Genomic DNA, 19,496 nt, shown 5'->3' with positions numbered 1-19,496 from the left:
GGCCGAAGGCGAGGCGTCGCCCGAGCTGGGGCTCGAGGGTGACGCGGTCGAGGGTGCATATGACACGATGGTGCCCGAGGCAGTGCTCGAGGGCGCAGATGACACGGCGGTGCCCGAGGCAGTGCTCGAGGGCGACGTGGGCGGTGTCGAGGGCGAGGCGGCAGCGCCGGAGGCGGGGCTCGAGGGCGCCACGTGTGAGCCCGAGGCAGTGCTCGAGGGCGTCAAGGGAGGCATCGCAGCTGTAGTAGAGGGGGTGCTGCCGAGCTAGGGACCTCCACCAAGGTAGGGCCGCGGCGCCACAGACTGTCAGTCGCAGGAGGAGAAGTCGTCACCTGTTCCTGTGCAAAGGGAAAAAATGCTCATCAAAATACACGTGCCAGGACGTGATGACGCGGTGAGAGACCGGATCATAGCAACGGTAGCTTTTGGTGTTAGCCGGGTAACCGAGAAATACACACGGAATGGAGCGAGGTGCGAGTTTATGAGGGGTGGTGGTTGCGGTGCTAGGAAAACAGCGGCAACCGAAAATACGGAGACCGTCGTATGAAGGGGGCAAGCCGGACAGGAGGTTATGTGGTGTGTAATTCCAGCGAGGGCGACACAGGCATAGGTTGACTAGGAGGGTGGCGGTGGAGAGGGCGTCCAGACAGAACTGGGGGTGGGGGCATGTGGGCATAGAACAGGAGGGTACGGACGCGGTCATTAAGTGTATGTAGGATGCGCTCATCGCGGGCGTTTTGCTGGGAAGTGTATGGGCAAGTTAGGCGAAAGGTGGTGCCGTGGGTGGAGAGGAGGGTGCGGATGGTGGTGTTGTCGAACTCCTTGCCATTGTCGGTTTGGAGGGCGATGATGGGGCGACCGAACTGCGTAGAGACATAAGAATAAAAAGCGGTAAGTGTCGAGGCGATGTCAAATTTCTTACGAAGAGGAAAAGTCTAGACAAAATGAGAAAAATCGTCGAGAATAACAAGATAATAAAGAAAACCAGAATGACTCGATATAGGGGACGTCCATACATCACTATGAAGTAATTGAAAGGGAAAATATGCAATTGTGGATGAAGTACTAAAGGGAAGCCGAACATGTTTGCCTAGTCGGCAGGCGTCACATGAGTGAGCCGTCATTTTATTACATGAAAAGGAAAAAACCTTTCATTATTTGGCGGAGCGAGGTGGAGCTGGGATGGCCAAGACGAGCGTGCCAAAGGTCAACACCGGCGGAGAGCGCCCCGAGGTGCAACATGAGTGGAGGGAGATGACTGAACGGGGTACAGGTCACCGGGACTCTCACAGCGGTGCAAAACCATCCGGGTACGGGCGTCCTTTACAGAAACACCAAACTCGTCAAATTCCACAGTTACAGAGTTATCACGAGAAAGAGTTTTAACGGAAACTAAATTCTGAACAAGATGTGGTGAAACTAAGACATTATTAAGAGACAATGGTGTGGAGTTAGAAGGAAAATGAGTGGAGCCAACATGAGAGATGGGAAGACCAGCACCGTTACCGACAATGATGTGAGAGGAAGTGGATGTCGAAGATGAAGTGGAAAGGTTACCCGGGTGAGCAGCCATGTGTGCGGAGGCTCCGGTGTCCATGAACCAGTCGCCACCGCCGGAGTAAGCACCAGACGAGGGGGCGTACTGAAGGGCGGTGTACAGCGCGGGGTCCCAGTGGGCCGTCGGGGCCTGCGGCATCATGCCGCCATAGGCGGGGGCGTAGGGCAGGCCAGCGGGAGCCTGCGGTGGCGTGGCGATGAAGGCCTGGTGCGTCGGCGGACGGGGGGGGGGGGGGGACGAGCATGGTGTAGGCGTGCACGACCCCCGTCCAGGGGTTGTGTCCGCCCGCCCACGATGGAGTGGGGTGTGAGTACCCGGGGCGTGGGCCGATGATGTCGGGCCGCCGTTGTTGCCACCGCCGCGGCCACCACCACGGGCACGGCGACGGTTGCGACCACCGCCCCCTCCCCCTTGGTGTTGTTGCGGTTGAGGGGCGGGGTGTGGAGGGGCGGGTGTGGGCGCCGGCGGAGCTCCTCCGCCATGAGGAAGGACGTTGTTGCAGCTGGCCCATAGGGCGGTGTGGACAGCCCGAGTACGTATGCCCTTCAGCCGACGTTCCTCCAGCTTGAGGTAGTCGACCGCCCGCTCGAACGTAGGGTTGGTCATGAGGGTGATGTTGGAGGCGGCGTTGCCGAGGTCCTCGTTGAGGCCGGCGGTGAGGGTGGAGAGGAGGAGCTCGTCGCCAATCCGGAACCCAAGGTCCTGGAGCTCATCGGAGATGGCCTTAAGGTGCAGGCAGTAGGCGTCCAATGCTTGATCGCCCTGGGGTGTACCGAAGAATTCCTGCTGCAAAAAGACAACACGTTGGAGCTTATTGTTGGTGAAGAGGCCGTTGATCTTCACCCACACCGTGCGGGCATCATCGCCCTCTCGAACGACATTCTTGAAGATGTCCGGCGAGACGGTGAGGAAGAGCCAGCGGATGATGGTGGCGTCGATGGCCAGCCAGTCGGAGTCGCGGGCGAGGAGATCGGCGGTGCCGTCGATGTGGTCGCGCAGGTTGTACTCGCGGAAGAGGAGGTAGAAGTACGTCTTCCAGGCAAGGTAGTTGGCGGCTGTGGTGGACAGCTTGACGGGGACATGGTCGGTGATGGCGATGGCGCGGAGCTAGCCGGGGTCGGGGATGGAGGAGTCAGCGAAGGGGTTGGAGCTGGGAGTGGACATGGTGGGGCAGAGGGGGCGGCGCACGGCTGGAGGAGGAGAGGCGGCGCTCGGCTAGGGTTTAGGGGTGAGGGGGCGGCGCCGGCTTGGGCGGCACGGCTAGGGTTTAGGGGTGGGGGGGGGGGGGGCACGGGGGGAGAGAGGCGGTGCGCGGCTGGGGTAGGATCTAGGTGGTGCCTTGTACCATGTGGAAAGAGATGCAATGCTCGATGTATTGATCGGATGCATATGGCCGTACATATATAGACCACGTCCTCGACTATACAAGGAAGGAGGCGGGCCAATAATAAATACAAAGATATGTATCGCTGTACATAACTAAAGAGAATACACATCAGGATATACAAGGATATGTATCTCAACAATATTCATGAAAGCCGAGTGATCCACTGATGCTATCATAAAAAAATCCATTGCTTGACACCCAGTTCCGCTGACATACTCATCTGTTGTGCGATCTCCTCATTGACAAGGGCCCAAAAACTTCCTGGCATGGCACAATCAATGAGAGAATGCCTCCACAAATCTTATGCGCCGCAAACCAAGCACTGGTTCGTTTCCTTCACATTCTGATGATGAAGATCAACACCTGTTGGGATAAATTGGTGTGCAAGTCGCCACAAGAATTCATAGCTTAGACGAAACCTTCACACTCCACAAACTCTTCCAAAGTTTCCGCGCTCTCCCAACCGGCTCGAGTTAGATGACCTATGCTCAAGTCAATCTTCTCTTCTCCTTTTTGTTTGTACCAGCATGCGGATCGAAACAAAAGTACCTCCGAGCACTCGTGCATAGTGACATGCCGATCCATGTGCTTAATAAGTTTTGCATATTTGCTCCACATCCATCAAAAGAAAAAAATTCATCAAGAGCTTGTGTGTTCTAGGTTACGGATCTGTTGTTGATGAAACTGCTAACACAAACTTGGTGGTTTACCTTCTTGCAACCGCCCAAAAGTAGCAAGTGCTCATGGGGAATCAAATTGTGATTCCATGCATGTGTTGTCTCCCCGTACCAATTCTCGGAACCAAACCCTGAATCTCTGCCCTCAACCAAAGAGCACCATGGTCTAACCAAAATATCAAGAAAGTATATCTAAGGGAAATGGACCGCCTTGAGTATCCTTGCATAGTGTGTCCGTGTTTAGGAGGATTCACCATGCTTCCTTAGATAACAAGGCCATGTAGAAAAGCTTAATATCATGAAAACATTTGACCTCCCAAATATTTTGGTGATAGTTTTTTAGGATAAATTGATCGCTTTACTAATCAAAGGTCAAAATTACAGGAATTAACAAAGTATCATGGGGTCCAAGTAGCCGCAAATGTCACCCCCAAACTTGACGACCTAAGCTATGAGCTTCGGAGTTTGATTTCCTTCCCTCATGGACAAAGGTACTATTCACCAACTCTAACTACTAGGATCTCTTTTGATAATTGATGCATAAACCCCTCCTCGATACATGATTTTTGTGGTGCTATATTAATATAGCAATCACACGATACAACCACGAGTCTTGAAACGAAAGAAAAGCTAGGGTAGCAGCAAACACACGCCCAAAATAAGAAAATAAACAAAATGGAGACATAATCGGATCAAGTACACAAAAGTGACCCGCAAATGATGAGTGCATTTTTGAAGCATGTTTATTTAATATTTTTGCATATTAGTATTTTACCGTGCTCACGTGCATCCTTTATGTTAGTTTTCATCAGGATCCTGGAATGGATGGAAGGAATGGAATCAATCAATGAAGAAGTTTTTTCCGGACACAAATATGTTGATTGAAGGCCATTAAACAATAAAGATATTTACCTTAGCACTTGGGGAACGTCGCCAAGAAACAAGTCAAAACAAAGCAATCAGAGAGTTTGGCGACTATTGGTAAGGCATAGGACCGCCCATACAGTGCGTTCGTACGACCCTCCACCTCCTTTGTCTCTTCAAATATTTTCACCTCTGCAAACAGATCCGAGATCTGACATTTGTGGACATGAGAGCACGCAGAAAACTCACCTCCGGAAGGGATCTAGAGGGGGAACTAGTAGAAGGGCACCAACCCTCGCTTCTACTTGGATCATTACAGGCTTGGGCATCATCTCTATCACCACCACACAACATCTCCATGATCTTCATGACCAACACCGTTTCTTCATCCATCTTGTTGTTTTTCCCATACATGTTTGTGGATCTGCAGAAGTATTCATCCATTCTTATATACCCTATTCACCTTATCATTATGGTGATGTTGTTTCCTTAAATGAGTGAGTAGTTTCTTTAGTTCTTGGGGAAAGGGAGAAACCCTAGCAAATACTATGGTGTGATAAAGATGGTTATATTTTTTATGCATTGTGGTTTACTTCTCTCTTTTGACCTCGTGTGAAGTGCTCCACGCAATGTTTGCTTTAGGGACAATAGAGGGAATTAATTCTAGGCATGTGGTGGTAAGGAGGCATGAAGTGACACTCTCACGCTGATCTACCATCATGTGACTAGATGGGTATTAAAGGGGACTCATAAATATTATACACATCCATGAGTCCTTGGTTGAACCTTTAATAGTTTGTGTACTAAGGTGGCTTGCCGGGTGGAGGGTTATGGTTATGAGGGGTGGTTGATCAGATGCCTGATCTGCAATCACCCACTTAGGAGCTCCTCTCTCATACATGCATGAATAAAAGATGATAATATTTAGTTGGAACACGGCTACATCTCAAATGTATCTACTTTTCCAAGAACTTCGCTCAAGGATTTGCTCCGGAATCTCACCATACTTGGATAAAAACTGTTGAATCTAACGTTGTTTTTAGCAAAGTCTTGTTTCTGTCAGTTCTCGTAGGAAATAAAATCGAGGAAAAATACCAGGGGAATTTTTCACCAAAACAAGCGACATGGAGCTTTGGAGTTGCACGAGAGGGGCCCCGAGGCCCAAAAGGCACCTGGTGGTGCGCCCAGCACCATAGGGTATGCCACCCAGGCCCTTTTGGCCCTCGAGCATCGCCTCGCCTCCTCCTTTCGCGTACCCCGTTATATACCCTAAAAACCTACGCTGACGGAAGGAGAGGACGTTTCGCAAAACAGAACGCCGCCGAGACCACGATCATCATTTCGGGTGTCAGATTGATCCTGCTCTCCACCCCGGAGAGAGGGATTTCGAGGGCTTCTGCATATCACCGCCACCAATGTCATCGCCAACAACTATGGGCTTACTCTCCATCACCATGAATGGGTAGTTCTTTGTAGGGTTAAGAGGTGGATGGGGTTTGGATGAGATTGATGACGTAATCATCCATATGTAATATGTATTGAGAATTGAGGTGTTTTTCTTGAAGATATTCTTGTATGAGTGTTGGTACACCTTTGTTATGTTTAATGCTTGTTACTAGGACCCGAGTGACATGATTTCAGTACTAAAACCTATATTGTTTTATCATATATATGTGGTTGGTATCTATTTGAAAGGTGTGTTGCTTATTATTATTTTGACCCTGTGAATCCCTAAGGTGGCAGATAGGGGAAAACAAGGGGAATATGTGATAGTTCGAGGATAATGTCTGTTCATGAATCTTAATACTTTGTTTCGGGCTATTCCAAAGGATAGACCGTAATTTCTTGTAGTTCCAAGTTGTCCCCGGTAAAATGGCAAGCAGGATAAAAGATGTTATGCGAATTCTCTTTGTTAGTATGCATAGCTATATTTAGAGCACACACCTACACACCGCTGAATTATAGATAGATGTTATGTTAGTTGGATTACACTATATGATAAATATCATTCATACTACACCCCACTACTACCTCATACCTACGCTTTTAGCCACTGAAAGTTACATAAATACTACTTCCGGTGAAAACTGGAAATCTGGTGCTACTGTTTACTATTTGCCTCTTACTATTTGAATCAACTGCTATAAAAGAACCACTTTCTTTGTGATTTATTGATATACATGTGTGGTTGAGAGTGACGTCTCAATTGGTAAAGTCTTGTTGGTATTCTTGTGTTCCCCTTGAGTCGAATTATAAATTTGGGTAATACTTCCCATCGAAGATTTTAGCGATCCCCTACACTTGTGGACATCGAACACCAAACCTAAATGCTAGTAGTATATCCGACACTCCACGAGAACGTTTTAGCCCTCCGGAGAAGTGCCACCACGCTCCTAGCACCGGATCTTCACGTACCAAGCAGTACCTTCAAGAAGGAAATCGACCACGCTGCGGCCCGAACCAGATTGTCTAGGATTTCCCTCGACAAACAGAGGGAAGTGGACAAAGGGTAGCCATGACGCCCTAAAGGAAGGAATTGTGCCACCCGCAGGTGGCACCGCGCGTTGCCGTGCGAGCTGACAAGGATTTCTCCTAAAAAAACCCTATCCACAACCCCATGCATCCCGTCACATTGGAGCCCTGCGAGGACTCAGCATCGACATAACCAAACTCGCCGCCCATGAACACGCGCAAATATGGTCACAAAGCCTCCATAATCATCTCACTGTGATAACCATCACGAGGCACACAAGGTAGAGGAGAAAAGTAGCTTGAATCGGGGCCGGCGATACCCCAGCCGTACCGGAGGGAACTACCTCCATCGCCAAGGCAGTTGTCGATCGGATGCAGCCACAGATACACCAGTCCTAGTTGGGTCTGACCAGGCCAGCAGGATTGTAAAGCCCCCGTGGAGCCACACCATCCCCAAGAGAGTTCGGATAGGCCCGGAGTGGGCCTGTAAAGATTGCTGCCATGGTACAATAGGCTAGCCACCATCGCCACAAACCCTTGCACAAGGCACCTCCCCGACGCGCGCAGAGCAAATGGACCACCGAACATACCCGCCGCCCCTTGATGACCCATAAGTATAGGGGATCGCAACAGTCTTCGAGGGAAGTAAAACCCAATTTATTGATTCGACACAAGGGGAGCCAAAGAATATTTGTAAGTCTTAACAGCGGAGTTGTCAATTCAGCTGCACCTGGAAACAGACTTGCTCGCAAGAGTTTATCAGTAGCAACAGTTTTATAGCAGTAGCAGTAGTGAAATATAAGCAGCAGTGTAACAAAGACAGCAGTGGTGATTATAGTAAACAGCAGGATTAAAATACTGTAGGCACAGGGATGGATGAACGGGCGCTGCATGGATGAGAGAACTCATGTAACAATCAAGGCAGGGCATTTGCAGATAGTAATAAAACAGTATCCAAGTACTAAACAACCATAGGCATGTGTTCCGTATATAGTCGTACATGCTCGCAATGAGAAACTTGCACAACATCTTTTGTCCTACTAGCCGGTGGCAGCCGGGCCTCTAGGGAATCTACTGGTAATTAAGGTACTCCTTTTAATAGAGCACCGGAGCAAAGCATTAACACTCCGTGAACACATGTGATCCTCATATCACAGCCTTCCCCTCTGGTTGTCCCAATTTCTGTCACTTTGGGGCCTCGGGTTCCGGACAGCAATATGTGTATACAACTCGCAGGTAAGATCATAAAACAATGAATATCATCATGAATTGATAACAGGTTCAGATCTGAAATCATGGCACTCGGGCCCTAGTGACAAGCATTAAGCATAACTAGTTGCAACAATTGTAGGGATTCGTAGCATAGAAAACAAAAAAACTCCTACCGCGAGAACGCAATCCAAGCCAAGATGCAATCTAGAAGACGGTAGCAACGAGGGGATGAACGAGACTAACCCTTGAAGATTTCCAAAGCCTACAAGAGGAGGCTCTCGTTGCTGCGGTAGACAATCACTTGCCGCTTTCAAAAGCGCGTAGAAGATCTTGACGGTGCCACAATCGGGCAGCACCTCCGTACTTGGTCACACGTTCGGTGTTGATGAAGACGACGTCCTTCTCCCCGTTCCAGCGGGCAGCGGAAGTAGTAGCTCCTCCTTGAATCCCGGCAGCACGATGGCGTGGTGGTGGTGTCGATGGAGATCTCCGGCGGAGCTTCGCTAAGCGTTGCGGGAGAGGTGGAGGAGGTGGGGCGGCTAGGGTTTGGGGAGAGGGGGTGGCCAGCCACTTAGGGGTGCGGCCAAGCTATGGGCTTGTGGTGGCCGGCCCCCTCCCCTTGCCCCTCATTATATGGGTGGAACCCCCAAGTGTTGGACTACAAGTCTTCGAATAAGACCCCAACCCAAAACCTTCCATGTGTAGGGAAACCTACCCAAGGTGGGATTCCCACCTCAAGTGGGACTCCCACCCTTCCATGAGGGGGGTGGCTGGCCACCCTTGGTGGAGTCCACCTGGGACTCCACCCCTCTAGGGTTGGCCGGGCATGAGAGGTGGAGTCCCTCCGGGACTCCGCCTTCCAAAGTGATTTCTTCCGGACTTTTCTAGAACCTTCTAGAACCTTCCATAAATGCACCGGATCATTTTCAAACTTATAAAATGACTTCCTATATATGAATCTTATTCTACGGACCATTCCGTGATGTCCGGGATCCCATCCGAGACTTCGAACAAAACTTCGAACTCCATTCCATATTCAAGTTCTACTAATACGACATCAAACCTTAAGTGTGTCACCCTACGGTTCGCGAACTATGTAGACATGGTTGAGAACTCTCTCCGACCAATAACCAATAGCGGGATCTGGAGATCCATAATGGCTCCCACATATTCAACGATGACTTAGTGATCGAATGAACCATTCACATACGATACCGATTCCCTTTGTCACGCGATATTTTACTTGTCCGAGGTTTGATCATCGGTATCTCTCTATACCTTGTTTCAACCTCGTCTCCTGACAAGTACTCTTTACTCGTACCATGGTATGTGGTTTCTTATGAACTATTCATATGCTTGCAAGCTATTTAGATGACATTCCACCGAGAGGTCCCAGAGTATATCTATCCGTCATCGGGATGGACAAATCCCACTGTTGATCCATATGCCTCAACTCATACTTTCCGGATACTTAATCCCACCTTTATAACCACCCATTTACGCAGTGGCGTTTGATGTAATCAAAGTACCTTTCCGGTATAAGTGATTTACATGATCTCATGGTCGAAAGGACTAGGTAACTATGTATCAAAAGCTTATAGCAAATAACTTAATGACGTGATCTTATGCTACGCTTAATTGGGTGTGTCCATTACATCATTCATATAATGATATAACCTTGTTATTAATAACATCCAATGTTCATGATTATGAAAGTATAATCATCTATTAATCAACAAGCTAGTTAAGAGGCTTACTAGGGACTCATTGTTGTTTACATAACACACATGTATCAATGTTTCGGTTAATACAATTATAGCATGGTATATAAACATTTATCATAAACATAAAGATATATAATAACCACTTTTATTATTGCCTCTTGGGCATATCTCCAACAGTCTTCCACTTGCACTAGAGTCAATAATCTAGATTACATTGTAAGGTACCTAACACCCATGGCATTCTGGTGTTGGTCATGCTTTTCCCTAGGGAGAGCTTTAGTCAACGGATCTGCTACATTCAGATCAGTGTGTACTTTGCAAATCTTTACTTCTCCATCTTCGATGTACTCGCGAATCGAATGATAACGCAGCTTGATATGCTTCAGCCTCTTGTGTGACCTTGGTTCTTGTGCATTGGCGATGGCACCCATGTTGTCACAGTAGATGACTAGTGGGTCCAATGCACTAGGAACCACACCGAGCTCTACAATGAACCTCTTCATCCATACCGCTTCTGATGAAGCCTCTGAAGCCGCTATGTACTCCGATTATGTAGAAGACTTAGCCACCGTGCACTGCTTCGAGCTTGCCCAGCTTACTGCAGCACCATTCAATATAAACACGTACCTAGACTGAGACTTAGAGTCACCAGGATCAGTGTTCCAACTTGCATCGGTGTAACTGGTTTAAACGAGCTCTTGGTCACCTCCATAACAAAGAAACATATCCTTAGTTCTTTTCAAGTACTTCAGGATATTCTTGACCGTTGTCCAGTGTTCCATTCCTGGATCACTTTGATATCTGCTAGTCAAACTAACAACATGTGCTATATCCGGTCTAGTACATAGCATGGCATACATGATTGAGCCTACTGCCGAGGTATAGGGGATCTGATTCATCCTTTCTTTTTCTTCTGCCGTAGCTGGACCTTGAGTTTTACTCAAGACCTTGCCTGGTAACATAGGTAAGAACCCTTTCTTACTTTCGTCCATTCTAAACTTCTTTACAATCTTGTCCAGGTATGTACTCTGTGATAGCCCTATTAGACGTCTTGATCTATCTCTATAAATCTTAATGCCTAATATATACAATGCTTCACCAAGGTCTTTCATTGAAAAACTATTATTCAAATAACCTTTTACACTACCTAATAGTTCTATATCATTCCCAATCAATAATATGTCATCTACATATAATATCAGGATTGCTACAGAGCTCCCACTCACTTTCTTGTAAATACAGGCCTCTCCATGACACTGTATAAACCCGAAGTCTTTGATCACGTTATCAAAGTGTCGGTTCCAACTTCTAGATGCTTACTTCAGTCCATAAATTGAACGCTGAAGTTTGCACACCTTGTCAGCATTTTTAGGATCGACAAAACCTTTGGGTTGTACCATATACAACTCTTCCTCAATGTCTCCATTAAGGAACGCCGTTTTGACATCCATCTGCCAAATCTCATAATCGAAAAATGCAGCTATTGCTAACAAAATACTCACAGACTTTAGCTTCGCTACAGGTGAGAAAGTCTCATCGTAGTCAACACCTTGAATTTGTCGGAAACCCTTTGCGACAAGTCGAGCTTTATAGACAGTAATATTACCATCAGCATCTGTTTTTCTTTTGAAGATCCATTTATTCTCGACAGCCTTGCGGCTATCAGGTAAGTCTACCAAAGTCCACACTTTGTTATCATACATGGATCCCATTTCGGATTTCATGGCTTCTTGCCATTTGTTGGAATCTGGGCTCATCATCGCTTCTTCATACGTCGCAGGGTCTTCATCATTGTTGTCCACAATCATGACATTTAGACAAGGATCATACCAATCAGGAGTGGCACGTTCCCTTGTCGATCTGCGAGGTTCAGTAGCTATCTCGTTTGAAGTTTCATGATCATTATCATTAGCTTCCTCTGTTACCGGTGCAGGCGGCATAGGAACAACTTCCGGTACTGTGCTACTCTGATCAACGAGTGAAGATTCAGTAATCTCGTCGAGTTCTACTTTTCTTCCAGTCACTTTTTTAGTGAGAAAATCTTTCTCAAGAAAGGTTCCGTTCTTAGCAACAAAGATTTTGCCTTCGGATCTGTGATAGAAAGTGTACCCTATAGTTTCCTTAGGGTATCCTATGAAGACGCATTTCTCCGCTTTGGGTTCTAGCTTGTCCGGTTGTAACTTTTTTACATAGGCTTCGCAACCCCAAACTTTAAGGAACGACAGCTTAGGTTTTTTATTAAACCATAATTCATACGGTGTCGTTTCAACAGATTTAGATGGTGCCCTATTTAAAGTGAATGCAGCTGTCTCTAATGCATAACTCCAAAATGATAACGGCAAATCAGTAAGAGACATCATATAACGAACCATATCTAAGAGAGTTCGATTACGACGTTCGGACACACCGTTTCGTTGTGGTGTTTCCGGTGGTGTCAATTGTGAAAGTATTCCGCATTTCTTTAAATGCATGCTAAACTCATAACTCAGATATTCACCTCCACGATCAGATCGTAGAATTTAATCTTCTTGTTACGTTGATTTTCTACTTCACTTTGGAATTCCTTAAACTTCTCGAAAGTTTCGGATTTATGTTTCATGAAACAGATATACCCATATCTACTCAGATCATCTGTGAAGGTTAGAACATAACGGTAACCACCGCGCGAGGCTACACTCATTGGTCCACACACATCGGTATGTATGATTTCCAATAAGTCTGTAGCTCGCTCCATAATACCAGAGAATGGAGTCTTAGTCATTTTTCCCATTAGACATGCTTCGCATCTATCAAGTGACTCAAAGTCAAGTGATTCAAGTAATCCATCGGTATGGAGTTTCTTCATGCGTTTCACTCCAACATGACTAAGACGACAGTGCCACATATAAGTAGAATTATCATTCAATTTAATTCGCTTAGCATCAATGTTATGAATATGTGTATCACTACTATCGAGATCTAACAGAAATAAACCATTCTTTTCAGGTGCTCGACCATAAAAGATATTATTCATAAAAATAGAACAACCATTATTCTCAGACTTGAATGAATAACCGTCTTGCATTAAACAAGATCCAGATATAATGTTCATGCTCAACGCAGGTACAGAATAACAATTATTGAGGTTTAAAACTAATCCCGAAGGTAGATGTAGAGGGAGTGTGCCGACAGTGATCACATCGACTTTGGATCCATTTCCAACGCGCATCGTCACTTCATCCTTCAATAGTCTTCGTTTATTCTTTAGTTCCTGTTTCGAGTTACAAATATGAGCAACCGAACCAGTATCAAATACCCAGGTACTAGTACGAGAACCAGTAAGATAAACATCTATAACATGTATATCAGATATACCTTCTTTCTTCTTCTTGACAAGGCCGCTCTTCAGATCAGCCAAATACTTGGAGCAATTACGCTTCCAGTGTCCCTTCTCCTTGCAGTAATAGCACTCAGCATCAGGCTTAGGGCCATTCTTAGGTTTCACAGGAGGCGTGGCAGCTTTCTTGCCATCCTTCTTGAATTTACCTTTAGACTTGCTCTGTTTCTTGAAACTGGTGGTCTTGTTGACCATCAACACTTGGTGCTCTTTCTTGATCTCAATCTCAGGAGATTTTAGCATGACGAAGAGTTCAGGTAACTCTTTGTTCATGTTCTGCATATTGTAGTTCATCACAAAATTCTTGTAACTAGGCGGCAGTGATTGAAGGACACGATTAATCCCCAGTCTGTTAGGAATCACTATTCCCAAGTCACTGAGTTTCTTCGCATGCCCGGTCATGGCGAGCATGTGCTCACTAACGGAGCTGCCTTCTTCCATCATGCAGCTGAAGAAGTGTTTCGATGCTTCATAGCATTCCACGGCCGCATGAGTTTCAAAGATAGCTTTCAGCTCATTGACCAACTCATGAGGATCGTGGTGCTCAAAACGTTTTTGATGATCGGCTTCCAGACTGCATAGGATGACAGACTGAACTTGAGAGTACCGAGTTTTCTGAGTCGCGTAAACATTGTTTACTTCATCGGTTTCAGTTTCTGCAGGAGGGTCACCTAGCGGTGCATCAAGCACATATTGCAGGTTTCCACCAGCGAGGAAAATCCTCACATGACGGAACCAGTTGGTGAAGTTGCTACCGTTGCTCTTAAGCTTTTATTTCTCTAGGAACTGGTTAAAATTGATTGGGGACGCCATATCTACAACATATATTTGCAATAGTTTAGACTAATGTTTATGACAAATTGAGTTCAAATTTTAATTCAACAAAATTAAAAACTAGGTGAACTCCCACTCAAAACAATATCCCTCAAATTGTCTTAGTGATCACACGAACCAAATCCACCACACCAAGTCCGATCATCACGAGACAAGATGTAACTTCAATGGCGACCACTCAAAGTGTTCATCATATCAATCATATGATTCATGCTCTACCTTTCGGTATCACGTGTTCCGAGACCATGTCTGTACATGCTAGGCTCGTCAAGGCAACCTTAGTTTCCGCGTGTGCAAAACTGGCTTGCACCCGTTGTATGCACTTGTTGAATCTATCACACCCGATCATCACGAGATGCTTCGAAACGACAAGTCTTGGCAACGGTGCTATTAAGGATGAACACTTTATTATCTTGATATTTTAGTGAGAGGGATCATCTTATAATGCTACCGTTGCGATCTAAGCAGAATAAGATGCATAAAAAGGATTAACATCTTTGAAATACTACTCAACATGAAATTTAAAGACAACCATAAGGCTCCTGCCGGTTGCCACAATACAATAATGATCATCTCATACATATTCATCATCACATTATGGCCATATCACATCACCAAACCCTGCAAAAACAAGTTAGACGTCTCTAATTTGGCTTGCATATTTTACGTGGTTTAGGATTTTCGAGTGAGATCTAATCTACCTACGAACATGAACCACAACGGTGATACTAGTGTTGTCAATAGAAGAGTAAATTGAATCTTCACTATAGTAGGAGAGACAAACACCCGCAAAGCCACTTATGCAATACAAGTTGCATGTCGAGCGTGGAGCAAATCTCATGAACGCGGTCATGTAAAGTTAGCCCGAGCCGCTTCATCCCACTATGCCACAAAGATGCAAAGTACTCAAACTAAAGACAACATAAGCATCAACGCCCACAAAACAATTGTGTTCTACTCGTGCAACCATCTATGCATAGACACGGCTCTGATACCACTGTAGGGATTCGTAGCATAGAAAACAAAAAAAATCCTACCGCGAGAACGCAATCCAAGCCAAGATGCAATCTAGAAGACGGTAGCAACGAGGGGATGAACGAGACTAACCCTTGAAGATTTCCAAAGCCTACTAGAGGAGGCTCTCGTTGCTGCGGTAGACGATCACTTGCCACTTTCAAAAGCGCATAGAAGATCTTGACGGTGCCACAATCGGGCAGCACCTCCGTACTCGGTCACACGTTCTGTGTTGATGAAGACGACGTCCTTCTCCCTGTTCCAGCGGGCAGCGGAAGTAGTAGCTCCTCCTTGAATCCCGGCAGCATAACGGCGTGGTGGCGGTGTCGATGGAGATCTCCGGCGGAGCTTCGCTAAGCGTTGCGTGAGATGTGGAGGAGGTGGGGCGGCTAGGGTTTGGGGAGAGGGGGTGGCTGGCCACTTGGGGGTGCGGCCAAGCTATGGGATTGTGGTGGCCGGCCCCCTCCCCTTGCCCCTCATTATATAGGTGGAACCCCCAAGTGTTGGACTACAAGTCTTCGAATAAGACCCCAACCGAAAACCTTCCATGTGTAGGGAAACCTACCCAAGGTGGGATTCCCACCTCAAGTGGGACTCCCACCCTTCCATGAGGGGGGTGGCCGGCCACCCTTGGTGGAGTCCACCTGGGACTCCACCCCTCTAGGGTTGGCCGGCCATGAGAGGTGGAGTCCCTCCGGGACTCCGCCTTCCAAAGTGATTTCTTCCGGAATTTTCTAGAACCTTCCATAAATGCACCGGATCATTTTCAAACTTATAAAATGACTTCCTATATATGAATCTTATTCTCCGGACCATTCCGTGATGTCCGGGATCCCATCCGAGACTTTGAACAAAACTTCGAACTCCATTCCATATTCAAGTTCTACTAATACGACATCAAACCTTAAGTGTGTCACCCTACGGTTCGCGAACTATGTAGACATGGTTGAGAACTCTCTCCGACCAATAACCAATAGCGGGATCTGGAGATCCATAATGGCTCCCACATATTCAACGATGACTTAGTGATCGAATGAACCATTCACATACGATACCGATTCCCTTTGTCACGCGATATTTTACTTGTCCGAGGTTTGACCATCGGTATCTCTCTATACCTTGTTTCAACCTCGTCTCCTGACAAGTACTCTTTACTCGTACCATGGTATGTGGTCTCTTATGAACTATTCATATGCTTGCAAGCTATTTAGATGACATTCCACCGAGAGGGCCCAGAGTATATCTATCCGTCATCGGGATGGACAAATCCCACTGTTGATCCATATGCCTCAACTCATACTTTCCGGATACTTAATCCCACCTTTATAACCACCCATTTACGCAGTGGCGTTTGATGTAATCAAAGTACCTTTCTGGTATAAGTGATTTACATGATCTCATGGTCGAAAGGACTAGGTAACTATGTATCGAAAGCTTATAGCAAATAACTTAATGACGTGATCTTATGCTACGCTTAATTGGGTGTGTCCATTACATCATTCATACAATGATATAACCTTGTTATTAATAACATCCAATGTTCATGATTATGAAACTATAATCATCTATTAATCAACAAGCTAGTTAAGAGGCTTACTAGGGACTCATTGTTGTTTACATAACACACATGTATCAATGTTTCGGTTAATACAATTATAGCATGGTATATAAACATTTATCATAAACATAAAGATATATAATAACCACTTTTATTATTGCCTCTTGGGCATATCTCCAACAACAATATCATAAAAGTACCAACAACGGATACTAGGCACTATGCCCTAACAATCTTATGCTATTACATGAACAATCTCATCCAATCCCTACCATCCCCTTCAGCCTACAGCGGGGGAATTACTCACACATGGATGGGGGAAGCATGGATGGTTGATGAATAGGCGTCGGTGGTGATGATGGCGATGATCTCCTCCAATTCCCCGTCCCGGCAGGGTGCCAGAACGGAGTTTCTGGTCCCGAGACGGAGTTTCGCGATGGCGGCGGAGTTCTGGATGTCTTCTGGCAATGTCGTCAAACCCCCTCGCGTTTTTAGGTCAGAGGGCTTAAGTAGTCCAGAGGGGAGCATCGGAGGCTGGACGAGGCGCTGCCACCATAGGCCGGCGCGGCCCAGGGGCCCACCGCACCGCCTTGTGGCGTGGGTGCCTCGTGGCCCCCCTCCGTCTCGTCTTCTCGCTCCGTCCATCTTCTATGAAAATAGGCCCATTGCAATTATTCCCGGGGATTTTCCTGAAAGTTGAGTTTCTGCACAAAAATAGGACACCAGGGCAATTCTGCTGAAAACAGCGTTAGTCCGTGTTAGTTGTATCCAAAATACACAAATTAGAGACAAAACAATAACAAAAGTGTTCGGGAAAGTAGATACGTTTTGGACGTATCAACTCCCCCCAAGCTTAGCTTATTGCTTGTCCTCAAGCAATTCAGTTAACACTGAGTGCGATAAAAGAACTTTCACGAACACATTTGTTCATATGATGTAAATGTTCTCATGATATGGACAAGTACTTAGGCAATTCACAATAAGATACATGCAAATAAAGTCATCTAATTGTTATGTCAATCATGGAAAAGATACCAACAAATTAATAATAAGCATCATGAATCATGTCTATTAGCAGGATTGCAATGTTCATAAAAAGATATGATAAAGTGGTATCTCGCTTGCCCGTATTTGTATAGCAAAACATAAATGCACATGCACCTCTGAAATTCATGGAAAGACTAGAAGTAAAGATTATCAAAGATAAAAGCATCAAAGCTATACCATAGTTAACTATATTTTGGGACAAGCATATTATACTAAGAATGACAGTTGTGCTCTCAAGAAGGTGCTCAAAGAAAGGATGGTGACTAAACATAAAAGTAAAAGATTGACCCTTCACAGAAGGAAGCAGGGATTAACATGCGCTAGAGCTTTTCATTTTTAAAACAGAAGTAAAATTGTTTTGAGAGGTGTTTGTTGTTGTCAACGAATGGTAGTGGGCACTCTAACTACCTCGTCAACCAGACTTTCAAGAGCGGCTCCCATGAAGGACGTTATCTCTACCAGCAAGGTAAATCATCCCTCTTTTCTTTTGTTTACACATGTACTTTAGTTTCATTATGGATGACACTCCCCCCAACCTTTGCTTACACAAGCCATGGCTAACCGAATCCTCGGGTGCCTTCCAACATTCACATCCATGGAGGAGTGTCTATTTGCAAATTAAGTTGCTTACTGATAAATCAGGGCAAAACATGTGAAGAGAATTATTGATGAAAGTTAATTAATTGGGGCTGGGAACCCCGTTGCCAGCTCTTTTTGCAAAATTATTGGATAAGCGGATGTGCCACTAGTCCATTGATGAAAGTCTGTCAGGAGTAAATGACAAGGTTGAAAGATAAAACACCACATACTTCCTCATGAGCTATAAAACATTGACAGAAATTGAGAAGTACTTTGAAGGTTTTAAAGGTAATACATGAGAATTTACTTGGAATGGTTTGAAATGCCATGCATAGGTATTTATGGTGGACACTTTGGAATAACTTGGTTTTCAGGGGTTTGGAAGCACGAGCAGCATTCCCGCTCAGTACAAGTGAAGGTTAGCAATAGACTGGGAAGCGACAATCAAGAGAGCAGTCACTGTCATAATCATGCCTGCGACAAAATAAATTAACGGAGACATAAAAGTGATACAAGAACTCTGAGGCAAAGTAAATCATCGAGGCTTAATTGAATTTTGTTCAGTCATATGCATGCGTGAGCATGTGCCAAGTTGATTCAAATGAATTATTTAGAGGAGGATACCACAATGTCATACCTATTTATGAATAAAACAATGCAACCAAACATCCATGACATGCTACTCATATTAATAAATTGGAGCTAAACATGAGAGATCATGAACTACTAGACTTTCTTAAATGACATATACCTCACATGAAGCAACTAAGCATGCTCACATGGATGAGTATATGTACAAAAATGAAAACAAATAGAGTTCATACCAGCCTCTCACCACAGTCGAGTTGTCGTAGATCGTCATTATTGCCTTTCACTTGTGTAGCTTGATTAATATGAAATGAAAAACAAGCTCCAGCCACCGAAGACCGCTGAACTCCACAATAAACTTTACAAAACCAAAGAAGAATAAAAAATATTTTTGGTCTTTTTGAATTGGAAACAAGAACAAAAGGAAACAGGCAAACAAAGCAAAATATTTTTGGATTTTCTCATAGCAAACCAACGATAGTAAATAAAGCAAAATAGGAGCAAGAAACCAAAATAAACAAATGGTAAAGAGAAACAACAGAAATATTTTTGGTCTTTTTGTGTTTTAGGAAAGAAACAAAGAAAAAACAAGAGAATGAAAACTAA

The 19,496-nt window shown here is 45.4% G+C and overlaps 1 protein-coding gene across 1 annotated transcript; it reads right to left on the bottom strand.

Moving 5' to 3' along the window:
- Positions 1-569: 569 nt before the first annotated feature.
- Positions 570-7,168, bottom strand: LOC127340307 (uncharacterized). Its single transcript, XM_071827642.1, has 4 exons — positions 7,118-7,168; positions 1,558-2,665; positions 1,304-1,419; positions 570-863 (listed from the first exon to the last, which is right to left on the bottom strand). Exons 1-4 carry the CDS (start codon positions 7,166-7,168, stop codon positions 570-572), a joined length of 1,569 nt encoding a protein of 522 aa, XP_071683743.1.
- Positions 7,169-19,496: the final 12,328 nt, after the last annotated feature.

The sequence above is a fragment of the Lolium perenne genome, chromosome 3 (genome assembly GCF_019359855.2).
Source record: "Lolium perenne isolate Kyuss_39 chromosome 3, Kyuss_2.0, whole genome shotgun sequence".
In the NCBI taxonomy this organism is placed as follows: domain Eukaryota; kingdom Viridiplantae; phylum Streptophyta; class Magnoliopsida; order Poales; family Poaceae; genus Lolium; species Lolium perenne.
The sequence above is the reverse complement of the archived record's forward strand: the minus strand, read 5'-3'. Positions and strand labels throughout refer to the sequence as shown.

Excerpts from the sequence above, each read along its gene's own strand:
- LOC127340307 (XM_071827642.1), bottom strand. The coding sequence starts at position 7,168 with ATGGGCGGCGAGTTTGGTTATGTCGATGCTGAGTCCTCGCAGGGCTCC. Across the intron at positions 1,420-1,557 it reads ACACATGGCTGCTCACCCGG|TTTCACCACATCTTGTTCAG; the intron begins GTAACCTTTCCA and ends ATAATGTCTTAG. Across the intron at positions 864-1,303 it reads AGGACGCCCGTACCCGGATG|TTCGGTCGCCCCATCATCGC; the intron begins GTTTTGCACCGC and ends GTCTCTACGCAG.